The 20770-nt window shown below is 48.6% G+C and overlaps 1 protein-coding gene across 1 annotated transcript in view; it reads right to left on the minus strand.

The window, feature by feature from the left end:
- The window catches only part of XKR6 (XK related 6), an 810260-nt gene extending 793230 nt beyond the window's left edge, over positions 1–17030 (minus strand). The window contains exon 1 of the mRNA XM_085610424.1: positions 16399–17030. Within this exon, the coding sequence (XP_085466550.1) occupies positions 16399–17015 (617 nt within the window). The 5' untranslated portion in view covers positions 17016–17030. The remainder of the gene's footprint in view (positions 1–16398) is intronic.
- Positions 17031–20770: the final 3740 nt, after the last annotated feature.

A 20770-nucleotide genomic window follows, 5' to 3' on the forward strand; every position in this document is an offset into this window, starting at 1 on the left:
TTCAATCTCGCGGAAAGCCTAATCAAAAAGAAAAAAGCAAGCACAGCGAAACCTAAAAAAGGATGCGAGTGGTGCGCGCGCGTGCGATGATAAAAGTGAAAGCAGGCTGGCGAGTGGTGTGCGATGTGCGCGCACCATGACGAGAGAAGAAAGCCAGATGGCCCTCTGCTCGTCATTGTACGCGTAACCGCACGCTCTACGCCAGCCAGCTTTTGGTAGGACTTTTTAAAGCCCACACACTAAATGTCTCGCAGGGCAGCACATGCACTGGCTCAGCGAGACCTAAAAATTAAGAGTAGATTTTAATAAATGAAAGAAGACCATAACAACAAAAATTCAATCAGTATGACCGGGAATAAATAATTTTAAAGATTTAAGTGAAAATAGCACCAAAAAACCCAAAGCGCCACTCGTGGCTATCTAGTCTTGCAAGACCGGGAGAACGTCACAAGTTCAGGCCAACCGTGAAGGGGTATGGGTTGGATACAGAGACTAAGTTAGTTCTGCTGAAAAGTTACCTTCTCAGTCCAGGGCAAAGAGTTCCATCACTGTGGACGGGGCAGCGAGGAGCAGGGAAGAGTCGCAGATGGATGTCACTGAAGCGTGAAGATCCTGTTGTCACAGCGAAAGGTCGGGTGGTGCTTCGAGACTGCGCTCTCCACTAGCGTTCAGTGCTGTAGTGAGATGGGTCGAGCTGATGAAACTTCGTGTTAGCGGACTGAGCGAGTGACAAATTCTCAGCACCAACAGGCCCGTTTGCAGCCGCAAAGAGACCAAAAACATACATTTAGCCTCTCTAAGGACACACCAAAGGTTCAGGGACTGAGAGGCACCACTCAGGGTCAGGGGTTTGCTCCAGCTGGATCTGGGTACTGGTTCAGGAGGTTTGGAACCGGTTATGTCTCTTTGGCTCTGAACAGGAGGTCAACAGACTAGCCCTTGGAGTCACTCTGGGAGTTCTGGGTTCAGGTCCAAATTCCTCTGACTCCGAAAGGAAATGAGCAAGGCAGCAAGGTATCAGTCCAGCAAGGCAGCAGTCCAGCAGAGTGGCTTTTCGTTCAGCAGCACAGCAGACCTTCTTCCTGACAGAGTTTCCACAGGTCGAGAAGAGTACTGAAGAGTTGGTGTCTGAAGTTCAATATTTATATCAGGTTCTTCCTTTGAAGTGGAAGAAACTTCTAGAAGTTTTCATTTGAAGTCCGCAGGCTTTCTACCTTCCCTGCTCTGGCACCAGACTAGCTACAGGGGGTATGCAGCCCTTTGTATGGAGGCAGGACACAGCCTATTCAAGAGTAAATAGGGCTGTGCCCATCTCCGCCTTCCCATTCTGACAGTGGTGACCCATCCAGGCACACCTAAGCTCTCTATTGTGTGTGGCTGTCCAGCAGCGATACACAAAGTCCAGCTGTCAGCTACACCCAGTCATATGACCCAGAGACAGACTGCAGGCACCAAATTACTAAGGCAGGAAAATGCCAACTTTTCAATATTGTAATTTAAAACCAGACATTACCATAAGAGAGTATTTATCATTACACTTCCAAAGACACCAAACATGAACTGATTACCCCTTCACATTTGAAGCTATCTCTTACAATACATTAAATGTAATAAGGTTACTCCAATGTTATCCTATGGGAGACATTGGCCTTGCAGTAATGAAAAACGAATTTAAGAGTTCTCACTGCCAGGACATGTAAAATGTAAAAGTATATGCCCAATTTTTCAAATACACTGCACCCTGCCCTCCGGGCTGTTCAGGGCCTAACCTAAGGGTGACTTATATGTATTAAAAAGGAAGGTTTGGGCCTGCCAAATGGTCTTTTATTACTAGCTGGTGATGAGGAAGGCACCATACCCTGGATGCACAAACATTGAACGTGAACCGATATAATCAGCAAGCCTGAATCAATTTAAACAAGTTTAGGCCATCTCTTCATTAATTTTTTATTCTTCAGTCCATGTTCATAAGCAGCATAATTCCAGTATTCAAATACATGAGAAATGCCGGACCAGGTGTTTTTTTATTCTAGCATATAGGTATTCACCTTTCATCTTAGGTGAATGCAGTGTTGTAAACTCAATGCATTTCGGGTGTTGAGCCCTTCGTCAGGAGTAGCTGTCTTGCAATAGGGTTACATCAGAACCAATAATAAACAGCATGAATTCAAAAGTTCCATATTGGTAAATCAAATTCTATTCATATAATATACATCTGTTTGATACTCAAATATAAAATATTTCACCCCGCCCAAAAAAAAAAAAAATTAATTTGATGATTCCTGGTTAAAAAAAAGCTAAAATGTACCAATTAGTAAACACTAGTATACAAAACAAACACTGAAAACACTGAAAAGGAGGTTTTTGAGGCCCCATTAGTGGTAGCCCAGGCTACCACCAAGACTAAAGGACGCTTCGGAGGCCCTTCACTGGTAGCCCAAGCTACCAAAAATTCTAAAGGAGGCTTTGGAGGCCAACTCCGAATGACCGGTTACTTGTCTATTTCCAAATGGACATGGGGATCTTGTTGAATGGCTCGGAAACAAGGAACATAACGTTTCTACCCCTATGTGAACATGCAAAGCACTACTGCTGGTTATTAGAGCCGTGAATATAGCAGACAGAATGTGTTAGAAACACACCTAAAGTACCCGGACAACAGTTCTAAATAGAAGTCAACCCTTCACTGAATGAGTAAAGACACATATTATAACATGCTCAATATTATTACGCTCAGAGGTAACCGAAATGTGGAAACGTAGTGGTTCCATGTCATACTCTCTCCTTGGTTGTCAAGACGTTCTGCAGGTGTCTCAATAACTCGCTCTCCTCAGATGGTGCTACGATAAATGTTTAGAAATCCATCAAACCGCAGTTTTCTGGGATTCTATGCATAGATACGTTTGGTTTGTAGGCTGTAAATGAGCTGATTTTATTCTGGGGTTATCAGAGATAGCTCTTAGAAATCAGAATCTTTATATGACACAATACGAAGCAAATACAAACAGACTGTTTTTGAAGAAAGAGCAGGTTATCTGTTCAAGGATGTAGGATTAAAAAGAAGTAACCCAAGCTGATTGAGATTATATAACAATTCACTACAAAGTATGTCTGTTGATCAAAGGGTTAAGTCCTAAAAATCAGACCAGTGGAATCCGTTGATGTTTCGACTCGGTGGATGCGGTCACAGGTCATAATCAGGACAGAGGAAACAGTCAAAGGGGCACCCCTTGATCAATAAGAGTGCTAGAAAATATGCATTAAGGCTTTATTTTCAAAAGGAGGGCAGCGTAAGTAAGCTGATCCCATCAGAGGGAATCTACAGTTACTGTCAGCAATTAACAGGAGGCGAAGATTAGGAATTCGAGAATCGTCTCTCTTAAAAGGAGCTGCAGAAAAGTGGACATGGGTAAATCTGGTCTGTCTGGACCTGTCTCTTCTGTACAATAAATGTTTATGGCAGACATCACTACTAATCAGGAACCTTTGCACCAACTGACTTTACAGCAAGCCCCACTAACGACCAAACAATCAACCAAGTCAGACAGGTCAAGAGTAAGGAAGTAGTTTCGTGTCCCAGGTGAAGGGAAATGCGTTGTTCTATAAAATATCATCATTTCTGAACATGAGTATGTGGTTACCATGTGAACAGCAAAAGACAGAGTGCATTATGCAAAACGGTAATAACTTAAGGTGGCAGGAAGATTTACAATGCACTTGCTTAAATAAAAATAAAGATGTTGCCTCGAAAATACAAGCGCTGCAGATATTTTTTCTACCTTAATTGGGATTTTGACAGGCTGCCTGGACTGTGATATCTTTTCTTGTTCCATGCATGCCAGAGGAGTGTAATGGGCAGAAATAAATCTTTAACTGATACTCTCTGAATTGAAGAAGAACCATAAAGGCTCATAAAGCCTAATGCAAGCTAATACCATAATCTTCAGGCAAGCACATGATGCTAATATGTGCTTACTGCTGTAATCTCTGCATAGAGAAGGGATCCCATCCATGATCCCAGTAGATCCAGGGACAAGCTGCGGTTGTTAAAGGCAGCCATTCTTGGATAGGGCAAAGGTTGCGCACACACATTGGGCTTGCGTTCAGCTGACCACAAAGATCTTTTATCAGAACCACAATGCCACGCTATCTTTAGAACATGATCAAAGCGACCACTTTAGAATTGCCACAGTTTGTACCCCCACCAAATGAACCTCATCCATTTCCAGATCGTTAAGCAATTTTGGATCAAAGATAAGATGACCTCAGAAGCTCTACATACCCAGCCTTCAATCAATCAATCAATCAATCAATCAGTACTTGTAGAGCGCAGCTTATCACCTGTGAGGGTACCCAGGTGCTGGGCTAGCCTTAGCGAAAGAGATCGAAGGAGTCAGGATTTATTAAGCAAGGAATCTTACAAACCAATCGAAATGATACTACGGCCTCAATGGCAAGGCACGTGCGACACACATGGAATATACAACACAACAGTGTGCTTTGTTTGTAGAAGTAGGTTTCCAAAAGTAAATTGCGCAGAGTGAGAATGGCAGGCTATGTCACACTCTAAGGGCATTTTCTTTAACAGTCGTTGTAGAGTACTCTGTTCTTGATGCAGATGTTTCTCTTTATGTCCACAACTTTAACCACTATACCAACTTCTAAGGCGATGACATATGGAATAGTGTATGTCTTGAACTGCACTTATGAAGGAGAGTACTTGATGAGCGGTACTACTTGGGTCTGAAGGCTTGTCAGAGGGCCTTGCATACAGCCCCTCTCAGGGGCCCACCACCCTACCCAGTATTTTAGGCTCAGCTCTGATTCGTTGGATACAGCGGGAGGCAGGTCTGGGGTCTAGAGACAGAGAGAATCACCAGAAGCATGTCACCCCTTCCCCACATCAAATGCATAATTATTAAGCTACAGGAAAACTCGAACATAACAAAAACACCTCCAGAGGGCTCTAAAAAACTATTTTACAGCAAAGCAAGACCATCACATTTCAAAGTTCAGCAAGGAAGAATCTGGGACCAACAAGCATTATCAATCAGTGTAAAATACAAAAATGATGTGTGCTTTGATCCTTTAAGGGCTCTGTAACCTAAGAGGCAACCCTGCTGTGTAAGCCCTTGAGAACCATCTATTTGAAATGCACATAGTGGTAAATGTAAAATATGTTTCCATCACAGCACAGAAGACGACCAGCAGTTCCAGGAGTCTGGTTTGCATCAGAGCACAGAAGACGAGCAACAGTTCAAGGAGTCTGGTTTGCATCAGAGCACAGACGACAAGCGGCAGTTCAAGGAGCCTGGTTTGCATCAAAGCATTATAAACTAGCAGCAGTTCCAGGAGTCTAGTTTGCTTCAGAGCGCAGAAGACGAGCAGCAGTTCAAGGAGTCTGGTTTGCATCAGAGCACAGAAGACGAGCAGCAATCCAAGAAGTCTGGTTTGCATCAGAACACAGAAGACGAGCGGCAGTTCAAGGAGTCTGGTTTGCATCAAAGCATAGTAAACGAGCAGCAGTTCCAGGAGTCTGGTTTGCATCGGACCACAAAAGACGAGTAGCAGTTCAAAGAGTCTGGTTTCCATCGGAGCACAGAAACCAAGCAGCAATTCAAGGAGTCAGGTTGGCATCAGAGCACAGAAGACTAGCAGTAGTTCAAGGAGTCTGGTTTGCATCAGAGCACAGAAGACGAGCGGTAGTTCAAGGAGCCTGGTTTGCATCAAAGCATAGTAAACTAGCAGCAGTTCCAGGACTCTAGTTTGCTTCAGAGCGCAGAAGACGAGCAGCAGTCCAAGGAGTCTGGTTTGCATCAGAGCACAGAAGACGAGCAGCAGTACAAGGAGTCTGGTTTGCATCAGAGCACAGAAGACGAGCGGCAGTTCAATGAGTCTGGTTTGCATCAAAGCATAGTAAACGAGCAGCAGTTCCAGGAGTCTGGTTTGCATCGGACCACAAAAGACGAGCAGCAGTTCAAAGAGTCTGGTTTCCATCGGAGCACAGAAACCAAGCAGCAATTCAAGGGGTCAGGTTGGCATCAGAACACAGAAGACGAGCAGTAGTTCAAGGAGTCTGGTTTGCATCAGAGCACAGAAGACGAGCGGCAGTTCAAGGAGCCTGGTTTGCATCAAAGCATAGTAAACTAGCAGCAGTTCCAGGAGTCTAGTTTGCTTCAGAGCGCAGAAGATGAGCAGCAGTTCAAGGAGTCTGGCTTTCATCAGAGCACAGAAGACGAGCAGCAGTCCAAGGATTCTGGTTTGCCTCAGAGCACAAAAGACGAGCAGCAGTTCAAGGAGTCTGGTTTGCCTCAGAGCACAAAAGACGAGCAGCAGTTCAAGGAGTCTGGTTTGCATCAAGGCATAGTAAACGAGCAGCAGTTCAAGGAGTCTGGTTTGCATCAGAGCACAGAAGACAGGCAGACGTTCCAGGAGTCTGGTTTCCATCAGCGTTCTGGAGATGAGGAAGAGTTGACATCCGAAAAGAGGGGATGTGGAAGAGTTCAAGAGGAGATGATTGCATCAGCCACAGATGCAGAGAGTGCAATTGGTGTTGTTCACATCAGCACATGGAGAGGTCCAGAATATCCACTCAACTCTTTCACATTCTCTGTGCTCTGATGTGAACCAGTCCCCTTGAAATCTTCCGCATCTCCTCTACTCCAGTGCAATTCAGACTCCTTGAACTGTTACACATAGCCGGTTTTATTTTGCCAACAATAGCCCTTGAACTCGCCCACGTCTCCTTTGCTCCATAGAAAAAGCCTATTAACTCTTCCGCATCTCATGTGCTTTGACGCCATTAAAACACTTTGAACTCTTCTACCTCTGTTGTGCCTTATTGTAGACAATACTTGAACTCTATCTACCCCGTACCCTGTGCTCTGATCCAAATGACCCGTTGACACTTCCACATCTCCCATGCTTTAATGCAAACAACCCATTAACTCTTCCACATCTCCCGTGCTCTAATGCAAACAAGACCTTTTGAACTCTTACACATCTCCTATGATTTCATATAAACATGATCCCATATTTCCCCGTCTCCCGTGGTTTGATGTACACAAGGACCATTGAACTTTTCCCGATATTCCGTGCACTGATGTAAACATGAGCCGTTGACCTCTTCCACTTCTGTGCTCCGACGCAAAGAACCCATTAACTCTTCTCCTTCTCCATGCTCGGATGCAGACAGCCCATTGACTCTTCCACATCTACTATTCTCTGATACAACCAACCCATTAACGCTTCCCCATCTCCTGTATTCTGAAGCAAACAACCCATTAACACTTCCACTTCTCCAGTGCTCGGATTGATGCAAACAACCCCTTAACTCTCCCATGTCTCCCATGCTCGGATGCAAACAACCCATTAACTCTACCATTTCTCTTGTGCTCTGATGCAAACAACCCCTTAACTCTTGCATTGCTTCTGTGCTCTGATGCAAACAACCCATTAACTCTTACATGTCTTCAGTGCTCTGATGCAAACAACCCATTCACTCTTGCATGTCTTCCATGCTCTCATGCAAACAACCCATTAACTCTTCCACTTCTCCCATGCTCTGATGCAAACAACCCATTAACTCTTCCCCATCGCCAGTGCTCTGTTGCAAACAACCAATTAACTCTTCCACTTCTCCTGTGCTCTGATGCAAACAACTCATTAACTCTTCCACTTCTCCCATGCTCTGATGCAAACAACCCATTAACTCTTGCATGTCTTCCATGCTCTCATGCAAACAACCCATTAACTCTTCCACTTCTCCCATGCTCTGATGCAAACAACCCATTAACTCTTCCCCATCGCCAGTGCTCTGATGCAAACAACCAATTAACTCTTCCACTTCTCCTGTGCTCTGATGAAAACAACTCATTAACTCTTCCACTGCTCCCATGCTCTGATGCAAACAACCCATTAACTCTTCCATTTCTCCCATGTTCTGATGTAAACGACCCATTAACTCTACCACTTCTCCTATGCTCTGATGCAACAATCCATTAATTCTTCCCCAGTTCCTGTGCTCTGATGCAAACAACCCATTAACTCTTCCACTCATCACATGCTCTGATGCAAACAACCCATTAACTCTTCAATGTCTCCCATGCTCTGATGCAAACAATCCATTAACTCTCCCACTTCTGTGCTCTGATGCAAACAACCCATTAACTCTTCCATGTCTCCCGTGCTCTGATGCAAACAACCCATTAACTCTTCCATGTCTCCCATGCTCTGATGCAAACAACCCATTAACTCTTCCACTTCTCTTGTGCTTTAATGAAAACAACCCATTAACTCTTCCACGTCTCCCGTGCTCTGGTGCAAAGAAGTATTAACCCTTCCACTTCTCCCATGCTCTGATGCAAATGACCTATTAACTCTTCCACTTCTCCCATGCTCTGATGCCAAAACCCCATTAACTCTTCCACTTCTCCCATGCCCTGATGCAAACAACCCATTCAATTTCTCCCATGCTCTGATGTAGGCAAGACCCCTGGACTATTCTGCATTTTCTGTGCTTTGAGCAAAGAACCTTTGATCTTTTAGCCATCTTCTGGACAATGGTGTATAGAAGAACCCTTGCACTCTTCCACATTTCCTGTGCTTCCAAGTAAACAAGACCTCTTGAACTCACCCGCACGTTATGTACTATGATATCAACAAAAAACCTTGAACTCCCCTCCATCTTCTGTGATTTGGTGTAAACAAGACCCCTTGTATTCTCCCACACCTCCTGTACTTTGGTGTAAACAAGACTCCTTCAACTCTTCCTGATCTCCTGTACTTTGGCATAAACAAGATGCCTTAAACTCTACCACACCTCCTTTACTTTGGACTAAACAAGAATCCTTGAAGTCTTCCGCACCTCCTGTATCTTGGTGCAAACAAGACTGTTGAACTCTCCTACACCTTCTGTACTATGATATTAAAATACTCCTTGAACTCTCCTGCATCTTCTGAGCTTTGGTGTAAAAAATATTCCTTGGACTCGCCCGCACCTCATGTATTTTGCTGTAAATAAGATTCCCTGAACTCTCCCTGATCTCCTGTTCTTTGGTGTAAACAAGACCCATTGAACTCTCCCTCACCTCCTATACTTTGCTGTAAACAAGGCTCCTTGGACCTGCACTAAGGTATAAACAAGATTCCTTGAACTCTCCTGCACCCCATGTACTTTGGGATAAATAAGACCCCTTGGTCTCTCCCGCACCTCATGTACTTTGGTGTTAACAATATTCCTTGAACTTTCCTGCACCGCATGTTCTTTGCTGTAAACAAGACTCGGACTCTCCCACACCTCATGTACTTTGGTGTAAGTAAGATTCCTCTGGACTCTCCTGCACCTCATGTGCTTGATGTGTAAACAAACCCCTTGAACTCTCCCACACCTCATGTGTTTGGTGCAAACAAAACCCCTTGGACTCTCCAACACCTCATGTACTTTGGTATAAACAAGAGCCCTTGGACCTGCATTATGGCATAAACAAGATTTCTTGAACTCTCCTGCACCTCATGTACTTTGGTGTAAACAAGACCCCTTGGACTCTCCCTCGCCTCATGTTCTTTGTTGCAAGCAAAACCCCTTGTTCTCTCCTGCACGTCATGTATGTTGGTGTAAACAAGACCCTTCCCGCACCTCATGCACTTTGGTATATACAAGATTTCTTGGACTCTCCCGCACTTCATGTACTTTGATGTAAACAAGACCGCATAGAATCTCTCACACCTCATATACTTTGGCATAAACAGAATTCTTTGAACTCGCCCACCTCTTGTAGCTCTAAAGTAATCTAGATCCCCCAAACGCTTCCTCAGCTCATGTGCTCCGGTGCAGTCTAGATTCGGTTAATGGTGCTAAACATATTTTGCCGTCATCACTTTCCCTACAACCTCGGCTCATTCCTCGTGTATTTTAAACCAGCTGCGAGTAACCGGTCAGGTATCCGCCTTCAGAGCAGGGATTCCATGACACGTGTACAGGATACATTTTTAATGCCCAGGGAGTTGGGCCGGGAGTTGTCTTTCATTCAGCAGCAATCTGCTCAACAGGTATTCAGAAGAGAGCAGCGCCCATGAGGGGAGCATGGAATGTAACTGCTACAGACACCAGGAATGTGGCTGTGCACTTACACAAACCGCATGATTAACTAGCAGCTCATTGACTTTCAGAACACCCTGCGTCAGTCTAGCTGCCGGACTCCGTGTGTTTTGAGCCCGCCTCTATGCCGCCAATACTTGCGCCACTAGGAGTCATTCTACTTCTCGATTTCTCCATCCATCAATCCAACTCCAGCTGTCATACTTTTTCGATTTGTGAATTGTCATACTTATCTGCCTACACATCGCTCTTTTCATCTAGATCTCTGGCTGTGCAGCCATCCATCCATTCATCCAAGTGTCCATCTATGTATCCATCTGGCTAGCAATCTGTCCGTCTATCAGTCAATGAGCGGATCTATATGTCCGTCTCTCTATCCTTTATTCTATAAAGTATTTCATTTCGTGATCCACATACCCATTGAGCCAAAAATCATCCATGTGTCCATCTAGTTATCTGTCAGTCTAACTAGTTGTCTATCCATCCGAGTCTCTTTTAATTTATGCCTTCATCCACCCATTCATCCATCGATCCATACACCTGGGTATCTACCCATGTAGCTGATGGGCTATCAATATATCTATTTGTCTATATGTCAGTCTATCTGTCCACCATTCCACGAGGCAGCCTCTTTTCATCCATCTCTTCATCCATCCATCCACCTGTCAATTGGTCCATCTATGTATTCACTCTCTCTCTGTGCAAGCTGGCCAATGTGTCTGTCTACCTACCTATCTAAAATCTGTCTATCTATTTATCTATCTATAGATAGATAGATAGATAGATATATCCAGATCTGTTTTCATCTAGGGTCCCATTCCCCCCTACATTGATTGATCGATGCATCCATTCAGTTACCTTTTGTCTACTTCAGAGAGATTAATCTATGTATGTTATGTTAATGTTTCTCTCCTATATATACGTCGCAATCCCACGGTAAGTATATATTTCTCTATATATCTGCATCCACCCATCTCTTTCCATATATTTCCCATCTGTTCTTCGATGGAACCGTGTCTTTGTTCGTCTGTGTATCGACCTGTCCGTGTTTCTGTCTGTCGATGCGTCTCTCGGCGCTGTCTGCCTGCTTGTTTATGTGCCGGTCTCTCCCTAGCCCTCGTAGGTGTGTTCGCACTTCTCCCCCACTAGCATTTCTTCGGCTGTCTGCCTGCCTATCCACTATACATACTCATGGATCACTGTGCCACAAGGCTGTGAGGTGCCCACACAATCCTGGGGTTTCCGAGTTCCCTGGCCCACGGAGCTGCTGCCATCGGAGGGTGGAGAAGGTCCCGGTGCCAGGGTCGGTCTTGGCAGAGCAGCAGGTATTCAGAGCATGCAGCCTGCTTCTAGCTCCTTTGATGGACACAGATGAGGCGCTGAGTAGGAACACGAGCGCTGGCAGGCGTGAAATGCAGATGGGCCCCATGCCTGGAGAGCAGGGCGGTGGAACATTCCTCTGCTCGCTGCACACCTGCCCTGTGGGTGCTGGCAAGCATCCTGCACAGCGCTGGCCCCACAAAAGGCGCTATCCGACGACACAACGCACTGCAGCCCTCACGGAGCACAGAAAGGGGGTACCCGGCTCTGGCAACTTAACATCCCTCCTCTGCACACCTGCCTGGCACAGAAGGCGCTATCCGACGATACAACGCACTGCAGCCCTCACGGAGCACAGAAAGGGGGTACCCGGCTCTGGCAACATGACATCCCTCCTCTGCACACCTGCCTGGCACAGAAGGCGCTATCCGACCACACAACGCACTGCCGCCGTCACAGAGCACAGAACGAGGGTACCCAGGTCAGGGCATCTTAAGGTCCCTCCTCTGCACCCATTCCCTGCTTAGACCTGGCACCGTACCCTGCCCTCACCTACCAGGACTGTCACAAAAAGTAGAACCCGACAAACGCAAGCACGTGTGCAATCGACACTCACTCAATACAGAAAACAACAAATGTGACACCCAGTAAAGGAAACAGAAAGAATTATTATTTTTCAGAAAGTGGCAGCGCTGCAAGGCAGTCTAGATTGCAATACAGCGCTATACAAATCCCTGTTAAAAGAATGCATTGGTGAAACATTGCACTGCCCGTGTCAGGCTCCGATCTGCCTCTGAGCACTTTTAAACCTTCTGATCCATTTTCTCGTTTACAGGCCGCGTACAGGAACACACAATTAATAGTACACCCCCTTCTGCACGCGCCGTGCTTCCCTCGTGCCACCGGCGATTTAAAATCCGATTTGTTTTCCATTCTGCCTGCTATGCAGTGTTTTTTCTGCAATCTCGGGGAAAACGAAATTTCCATTTGCATTCTGTATTTGCACAAAACGAGGCGAAAGCAGGAAATACAAACCTAGTGACAGGTATTAATGAGGCCTGAATACATTATCACTGCGGACCCAACCACTGCCGGCGCTCGCAGGGGGGCAGCGGTTCATAAGCGCAACGCGAAAAGCAGCGGCCCGGCTTCTTTTAATCAAAACAAAAACAAACGGGGTGGTTTCCATCAACAGCCAGGGCCGAAATCAATTAAAGAGAGCGGTCCTGGCGCTGTAAGCACACGATGGCTGATCATTTTCACAACACACCCAGCGCATCCGTGTGTGTATTTGCGTGTGCTTTGGGGATAGCAGACAGGGCGGATCTCAAGGTATTCCCCGAGTTTGCAATCTTCGCTTTCATGCTCGAGGCTGCCGAGCTCCGAGCGGGATCCACTGCAGAATACAAGGTTTAGTGCAGGGAAGCCCGGGTGTCAATGCAATCCGCCATATGTCATTCATTACAACGCCCCATTGACAAACCCTCTGCCTCCCCCATCCCCCACCATCACTGCCAAGCACTGGAGGAGAGTGTTAAGGTGCCTGCCCTCCCAGATTGCGCGGTGTTACGGCATCATGGCTGTATATTGTATTTCAGCGAAGACCCCCGCCCCCTCCTCCCCAGCTGGCACTGCAAGCCCACGGCAGGCCTCGGGTTTGAGCCCTGACTGCCGGTGCCGGCAGGGCGTGCGCTCAGAGGAGCAGTATGCCACCCTTTCCTGGGGTGAGAAAGTGGGAGTTTACGTGCAGCGAACAGCATGTCCTTCCCATGCACCTGCCGTCAGCAGGATCGGCTCTAGCGATCAATACGACCCCGTGTGAGGCAAGAAGGAAGGGCTGTGCACCTCAGAGGAGGGCGGTCACACGTGCGCCAGTTTCAGTGGTCAGCGTGTGATTGTGTGTGTGTGTGTGTATTTGTGTAGCCCCCGCGTGTTTAAGAGGATGTCAGTCTGTGTGTTTGTGTGTACGTAGCATGTGTGTGTTTTTGTGTGTGTGTGTGTGTTTCAAAGGAGTCCCACCTGTGTGCAGCCTGTGTCTGCGCTCGTGTGTTTGTTTCAGAGGCCAGCTTGTGTGTGTACATGTGTGTTTCAGAGGAGGCCGCTGATTGTGTGTTAGATCTGCACAGAATCGCCGAGTCTAGACCTCCTCCCGCGGCGTCAGTGTGCTGCCCTTCTCGCCTGCTGCAGCAGTGCGCCTTTCCAGCTCGGTGCACAGCTAGTCTCCGCGGATCAGCACCGCGGAGAGCTCCCCGGACACCCGTGTCTTAGAGCCGTGCCGCTGCGCTGAGCGCTCCCGGGGAGTCGGATCCGACCAAGCAGTGACACAAGCAGAGCAAAGGGGTCCGAGCAGTGACACATGACAGTGCAGAGGATCCCCTAGCAAACCCGGGCATCAGTGGCAGCGCAGAGGGTCCCTTGGCAGACCAAACAGCGGAACAGAAGGTCACCCCAGAGCGTCCCGCTCACAACGCCTCGCAAAGAGTAAAAAGCGCTACAGAAAGGCATTACACGTACATCACCTTTCAGTGGCGCCTCATATCCTCCCAAATCGCCCTAGCCCGAGGCCCAAGCACAAGAAGATCCGCTTCCAGAGATTCACACTTACTCTCTGCTGCACATAGCGCGAGCCATCTATATAACAAAACAAATAAGTGTGTGAGTCAGGCCCGAACTGTTCAGCACCAGGAGGGACAGCGCTTTACATCTAACTACCAGCATAGGAGCTCTGTACAGTCAAGCAAATCCAGGGAAACACGGACATTCCATGACCACTCCACAGTCCGAGTCAATTCAGCACCGTGGACAGCCCCTCCCTACCCAAGCCCAAGCCCAGAGACCCGGGCATAAGATCAGTACATTCCCTCCCAAGCCATGCCCAACCCCAGAGACCCGGGCATAAGGAGATCAGTACAGCCCCTTCCAAGTCATGCCCGACCCCAGAGGCCAGAGCATAATGAGGCCAGGACACCTACCTAGACATTCAAAACCCCAGAGACCAGGGCATAAGGAGACCAGGACAGTCCCTCCCTAACCATGCCCAAACCCAGAGACCCGGGCAAAAGGAGATCAGTACAGCCCTCCCTAGGTACAACCAGCTGCTAGCTTTACCCTTTGACCCAGGTACACTGAGAGTCAGGTACAATCAGAACCACAGACAGCTCCTAGCTTTACCCTCTGACCCAGGTACACTGAGAGTCAGGTACACTCAGCACCGCAGACAGCTCCCAGCGTTACCCGCTGTCCCAGTATACTGAGAGTCAGGTACAATCAGCACCACAGACAGCTCCCAGCGTGAAACCCAGCACCATAGACAGTTCCGAGCTTTAACCATACGGGAATAAGCACCGCCGACAACTCCTACCTATGTCTACAGGTTCAAGAGATCGGGCACAGAAACAGCAAGAGAACACGTACATCCGGCACAAAATGATCGGCACCAAATGACCAACACACTAAGAAGGACAATTAAGCGCTATACAAGCCTATATTACCTTTCCTATATCGAGGGCAGCCCCAGTACACTTCCAAACGGACCATCAGCAAGGATAACTCCCAGAAACGACCACTGACCCAGAAACAAGCAGAGCAGCATCATCCCAGGCATCTCCCAGCCCATCCCAGGTAGACATGTCACCGGCGGCCTCGGTACCTCCGCACCGGGGTCAGCTCCTGCGGCCACACAGCCAGAGCTAGGCGCCTCAAACACTCAGCCGATGACAGGTCCATGGCCTCCCAGCAGCCCCCGATATCCCAGCCCTTCCCTGCACACTGCAGCCCAAGCACAACACGTCCTGACTGCACACTCGTCCAAAAGGAAACACACCCACGCACAACCTCTAACGGTGCACTTGACATTGCACCACAGCAAGAACAGGCACACACACCGCAATCTCCCTGCTTGTCTTGGTGGAGCTGTGGAGGTGAGTCGTGCAGATTGCTTCATGCAAGCGGCACTCAACAGCACCCCCGCCCACACCACGATAGGGGTGCCAACCGAACAGGAAGGAGCACCACGAATATATCACGCGTGGACTTTGAAAATAGACGCAGCCTGAGACAATTTGGGTGAAACAGAGACATGCTGAGCCAAAGCCAGCACAAACACACGACCAAAAACAAGCAGAAGCACCAGCAACCTGCGGTCTATAACCGTATGTGCAGGCGCTGCAGGGTATGATGGCTGCTGCGAGGGGCCATCCGACAGGAAACCCCTAGCCCTCGGCAGATGAGAAACAGACATCCCCTGTTATTTGTCACAAATCTAGGCCACAGGTGGCCAGAACCCCCCAGAAATAGTATCAAGAGTATCCCATCTTTAGTGAAAATGTACCCCAGCAAGAGCGACCCAAACACTGGCAACAAGACTCCCCTACCTCAACAGAAACCCTAGCAGTGACTAGACACCCCACACCCCAGAACCCCCACCAGTGACCACACACCCCCACACCTCATCAGAATCTCCGAAAATAACAAGACAGCCCCATTTTAGGGATTCAACATCTTAACACTTGCAATACCCAGCACTGGCGGTCAGGGACCTCGCCTGACCAGAAATCCAGTAACCAAGCACCACTAAACCCCATCGGAGTCCAACAGCGATCACACACCTCATCAGAAACCCTAACAGTACCCAAACACCCCTACACCATAGGAGGAACCCGAACGGCGCCAAGACACCCCCTCACCCTAGCAGACACCCGAGCAGTACCCACACCCCAGCACAACACCGAGCACTGCCGACAACACCCTATTAGAAACCCCTAACAGTGCTCAAACAGCCGCCAATGCCTTTCACCCCATCAGGAACCCCAGCAGTGCCTTACACCCCATCAGAACGCCCAGCAGAGTCTGGACCCCATCGGAAACCCCAACAGTAATCAAACATATGCACACCCATCAATGCCCCGGCACCCCATCAGAAGCACCAGCAGTGCTCAGACACCACTACACCTCACAAGACACCCCAGAGCCAGCCTTACCTCCACACTTGCCCCAGCTGCAGGATGTGGATGACCGCCTGCCAGACCCAGACCGAGAGCCTGCAGAAGGCCAGGGCCCCGGGGTTGGTAGTGGTGGCCCGGATCTGGCTGACGGCGGCGCCCGTGGTGCCCATCATGGGGGGGCCCCGGCTGCTGAGCCCCTGCACGGCGCCCAGCCCGACCCCGCCGTAGTCCTCGGCGAACCAGCGGAAGCTGAGCGCCTGCACCAGCAGCGAGGGCACCAGCACCAGGGACAGCGTCAGCCCGAACAAGGTGTAGTCCCGCCGCCAGTAGTAGTCCAGCGCCAGCCACAGGTCAGTGCCCACGTCCCAGAAGAAGACGGCCAGGGCCAGCACGATCCACAGGCAGTCCAGCCAGGGCCGGAGCGGGGCCGCCACGGTGGGGCCCCGCTCCTCGCCCCCGGGCTCGCCCCGCCGGCCGCCCAGCAGCGAGCGCAGGCAGGCGCTGCGGCAACCCCAGTAGCAGGACGAGGTGTTGCAGCAGTGGCAGATGTGCAGCGAGCTGCTCTCGCCCTCGCCGGGCCCCGCCGCCTCGTCCAGGTTGTGCAGCTGGGCGAAGCCGCTGCCGACCCGGACGCCGTCCGATTTCGCGGCCATCTTGGTTTTGTGCGAGCCGCCGCCGCCGCTGCCGCCACCACCCGGCAGGACCCGGGCCCGCCCCGCTTCCGGGGTGCGTGAAGTCACTTCCCGGAGAGAGGGTTCCGTAGGACAAGATGGCCGCCCCCTAGTGGCCAGGTGAGGTAGCGGGGCCACTGCAGCGGGCCGGCCAACAGACATGACCAACTGGGACCAGAAAAAGTGGAGAAAAAATACTAAAGGGCTCTTTTTCAAAGTGTTCCGACTCCACTCAGGGAGGGTATTGCCTGTGACCGGTACATTCTTATTCAGATAAATAAAAAACATTTCTTTAAGAGGCAGGGGGTGAACATGTGTTAAATGACGTTGCACCACAATTTGCGAGTAACCCAACACCTACAAGTGTAGCTGAAAAGCGATATATGGTGGGGAGACTTATAACCGATCACAAACATGGGCACCCTCTCACCTGCAGGTTTACAGGGTGAAAGTACTTTGCAAAACATATCAACCAATACTACACTTGATCTCAAAAGATAACTGTTTTTTGTGTGGGCCAATCGCTTAAAAACAGGGCCAAAATATAAAGTAACTCTTACAAAAATAACTTCTATCCACACACACACGCACACACTTACTTGAATATATAGTGGCGATTGATATTCGGGATTCGCTATTTTTGCATGGTGATAATTACATCTTGATAAGGTGTTGGAACAACTTGCTTATTTCCCATCAGATAGGTCTCGTGAAGAGTGAGCCTAAAGGGTTTACCTACTATAACATATACTAAAACAGTCCTACCTATTTCCTAGAATAAACGTGCTTAGGGGTATGTAGCTAACAAAGTTTTAACATTCATGCAAGTGAGACTAGCAGGGTACTAAAATCAGAAAGAAACATTATTTGCTTAGCAGACAATATTGCAGAACTATAATAGGAACACACAGGAGTCACATGAGATACTTGCTCTAGTTATTATTAAAAACACATAATGGAAATGTTAAACTTGGAGCAGAGTACACAGCATGAATTGATCCGCTATCAAGGGTGAAGTTTGCAGAAGGTTCTGTGACACTCTACAGAAATACACTTAAAAGTTGTGGTGAACAGGGGCGTGGTTTGGACGCCGGAGAAGATGGCGGCTTAGCGCGGCGCTCCTCCCGTGGACGGCGATCACGGATCGTTTTTGGGAGTAACGAGCCATGCTGTGCCGGTGAAAGTACACACAGGAGGATCGGAGGGTAGTATCTCCGCCTAGGCTGAATCTGGGACAACTGGGTGCCTCTGAGGACGAGATCTGACTCGGAGCACTGGAGCCGGTTCCCATGCGGTAGCTGCGAGCGGCGCCTGCGGCCACGGGACCCTGCCGAACCCGGCGGATCACGCCGGTACTAACGCGAACCTGGAACTATGATCGGCGGACAGCAGAAGGGACCCTGATGCACCTAAGGACATACGGCAATCGTGAGCAATTTCTATGTTGTATTGGGGTCTGACTACGTCGATGTTTGATGTCCCAGCCATGTGGAACGCCGTGAGGTAAAATGGCGGCCGTCCCTGGGTGACTGTCAAAGCGTGTGTGCACTGGCCTGAGAGAGGTGGTCGGCATGGGAAGTAACGTCCTTGACCTGCAGGAGGGATGGTATACTCTCTATCACGCGGGCGTGTCAACCTGTACAACCTCATCGCATAGAGCGATTCCGAGAGCCTCAGGCACACGAAACATCAAGATGGCGGCGATAGTGGCTTCTGCCGGTTTGTGAGGCCCATGTGGGTTCGGCGGAGCTCGGAGCTATTGTATTGAGGTGGGTGACCAGCATCGGTCTGCTAATGGAGTGATGGGGAGTGCGATGTCATGGGACCAGAGCGCTACGGAAGCTACTGAGGCCGCGAAGGCGACAGCAGATGTCTGGTTTCCAATGTAAAACACAGGGCTGCTGCAAGAAACTCCCATGTATTTTTCGGGTGGTGGCGATGGTTGTAAAGCGGCGATTAGTGGATTCTTTTAGTGTCACCACGAACAGCATCGGCTCATCTGAAGCTCGACACTGCATTTGTGTATTCAGGCTACACATGTAGGTCACTGGTCTGTAATAAGTGCACTGTAGACGGCAAGGGTGGAAGGCAAATGATCTAAGAGATGGTCTGCTGACGGATTTGCTCTCATAATGTGCTTCTGCACTATCTGCTAAGATGATGTTTGAATATGACGAGGTGGAGCTGCAGGTTGGGTTGGGCGCCCGTGGTGTGCTATGTGCCTAACTCTGCACCTGGACCCATCGACATCACTCTCTCTACGTGGTACAGGCCTAATATGGGGCACTCTAAGCTATCAACTTTCTGATCTCCCGATAGTACCGGTGACAGGCGGTGGAGGGATACCACAGCAGTATCAGAACAACATTGTATATCTAATCGGCACACGGCTGTAGGTCCGAACAGGAGGCTTTTTGCTGCTAGCTGACTGGGCCTCGATCTGATAGGGCCTTAGTGGAAATCGTATGCTGGGATCTCAAGTCCGGTAGGCGGTTCTTCGAAACGAATAAGATGGGGGACAAAGACACAAAAAATCTCAAAAGACTCAAGGCTGAACCTCCTAATCCGATCTCCCCTGTCAAAGGTAAAAAGGATGTAACAGACACGATGGACATGATACTAAATAGATTGGAAGAGGTTAGGGAGATTGCGAAAGCCACGAAAGAAGAGATTGTGGCTATCCGGAAAGACATCAGGGATACAAATGCCAGACTTACAGAATCGGAGTCAAGAATTAGTCGGCTGGAGGACACGGAGGTTGCAACATGTAGCTCACTTAAGCGCCTGCACATCTCCTCGGAGCAGATGTCAAGGAAGTTGTCGGAATTGGAGGACAGAAATCGGAGAGGGAACCTAAGGATCTTTGGAATTCCGGAGGGTTCCGAAGAGTCGTACGAGTCGTGTGTCCCATCCCTAGAGGCATGGTTTTCGCAGGCCACCAATCTCAATTTCCGTCATCCATTAGAGTTTGATAGAGCTCATAGAGTCCCTGGAAGAATTACACCGGGTCAAAAAGGCCCACGGCCTATTGTTTGTAAACCCTTACGTTATCAACACGTGGATCAAATACTGTCATTTGTGCGTAAGAACAATCATATACTTTGGAAATCCAATAAAGTTTACATATCTCAAGACTACAGCAAAGAAACTGTTGACACGAGGAAAGCCTTTCTTGCCCTACGTCCTCAGTTGAAATCGCTGGGCCATCAGTTTGGCTTTGTGGGTCCTGCAAAATTCCGGGTAGTCATCAGAGGGTCTCCACAAGTCTTCACAGATCCAGTGAAATTGGGGCGAATCCTGGAAGGCGATGTAGAACAACGTATGGAGACCTCGTCGGTGGTCTCTGCTTCCTCCTCAAAATAGGTCTCTTAAAGGACTATGGCAGTCTGTTGTGCCGATGTTACGTTGATGGCAATATAACGATGGGTCCTGACGTATTGTTGATATATTGTTGATATATTGCTGATATATTGCTGACATATTGAGGTATTACAGCGTTGGTGTTGGTCTATTGTGCTCAAGTAGAGGGTCGCACCAGACCTATTCAGACCTCTTCAGACCTCTTTTTGTACTATCACATAGAATGTGTGCAATTTGAATGCTAATCACCAATAGAATGCTACTCACCGGTCTGTAACTGATATATGAGTGGATTCCATAGCTATGGAGGTATATCTAATGTCTCCTCAAAAAAGGATCTCGCGGGTGGGGGAGCGGGGAGGCGTCATTGGGAGTGG

The sequence above is a fragment of the Triturus cristatus genome, chromosome 6 (assembly GCF_964204655.1).
Source record: "Triturus cristatus chromosome 6, aTriCri1.1, whole genome shotgun sequence".
NCBI classification, from domain to species: Eukaryota; Metazoa; Chordata; class Amphibia; order Caudata; family Salamandridae; genus Triturus; species Triturus cristatus.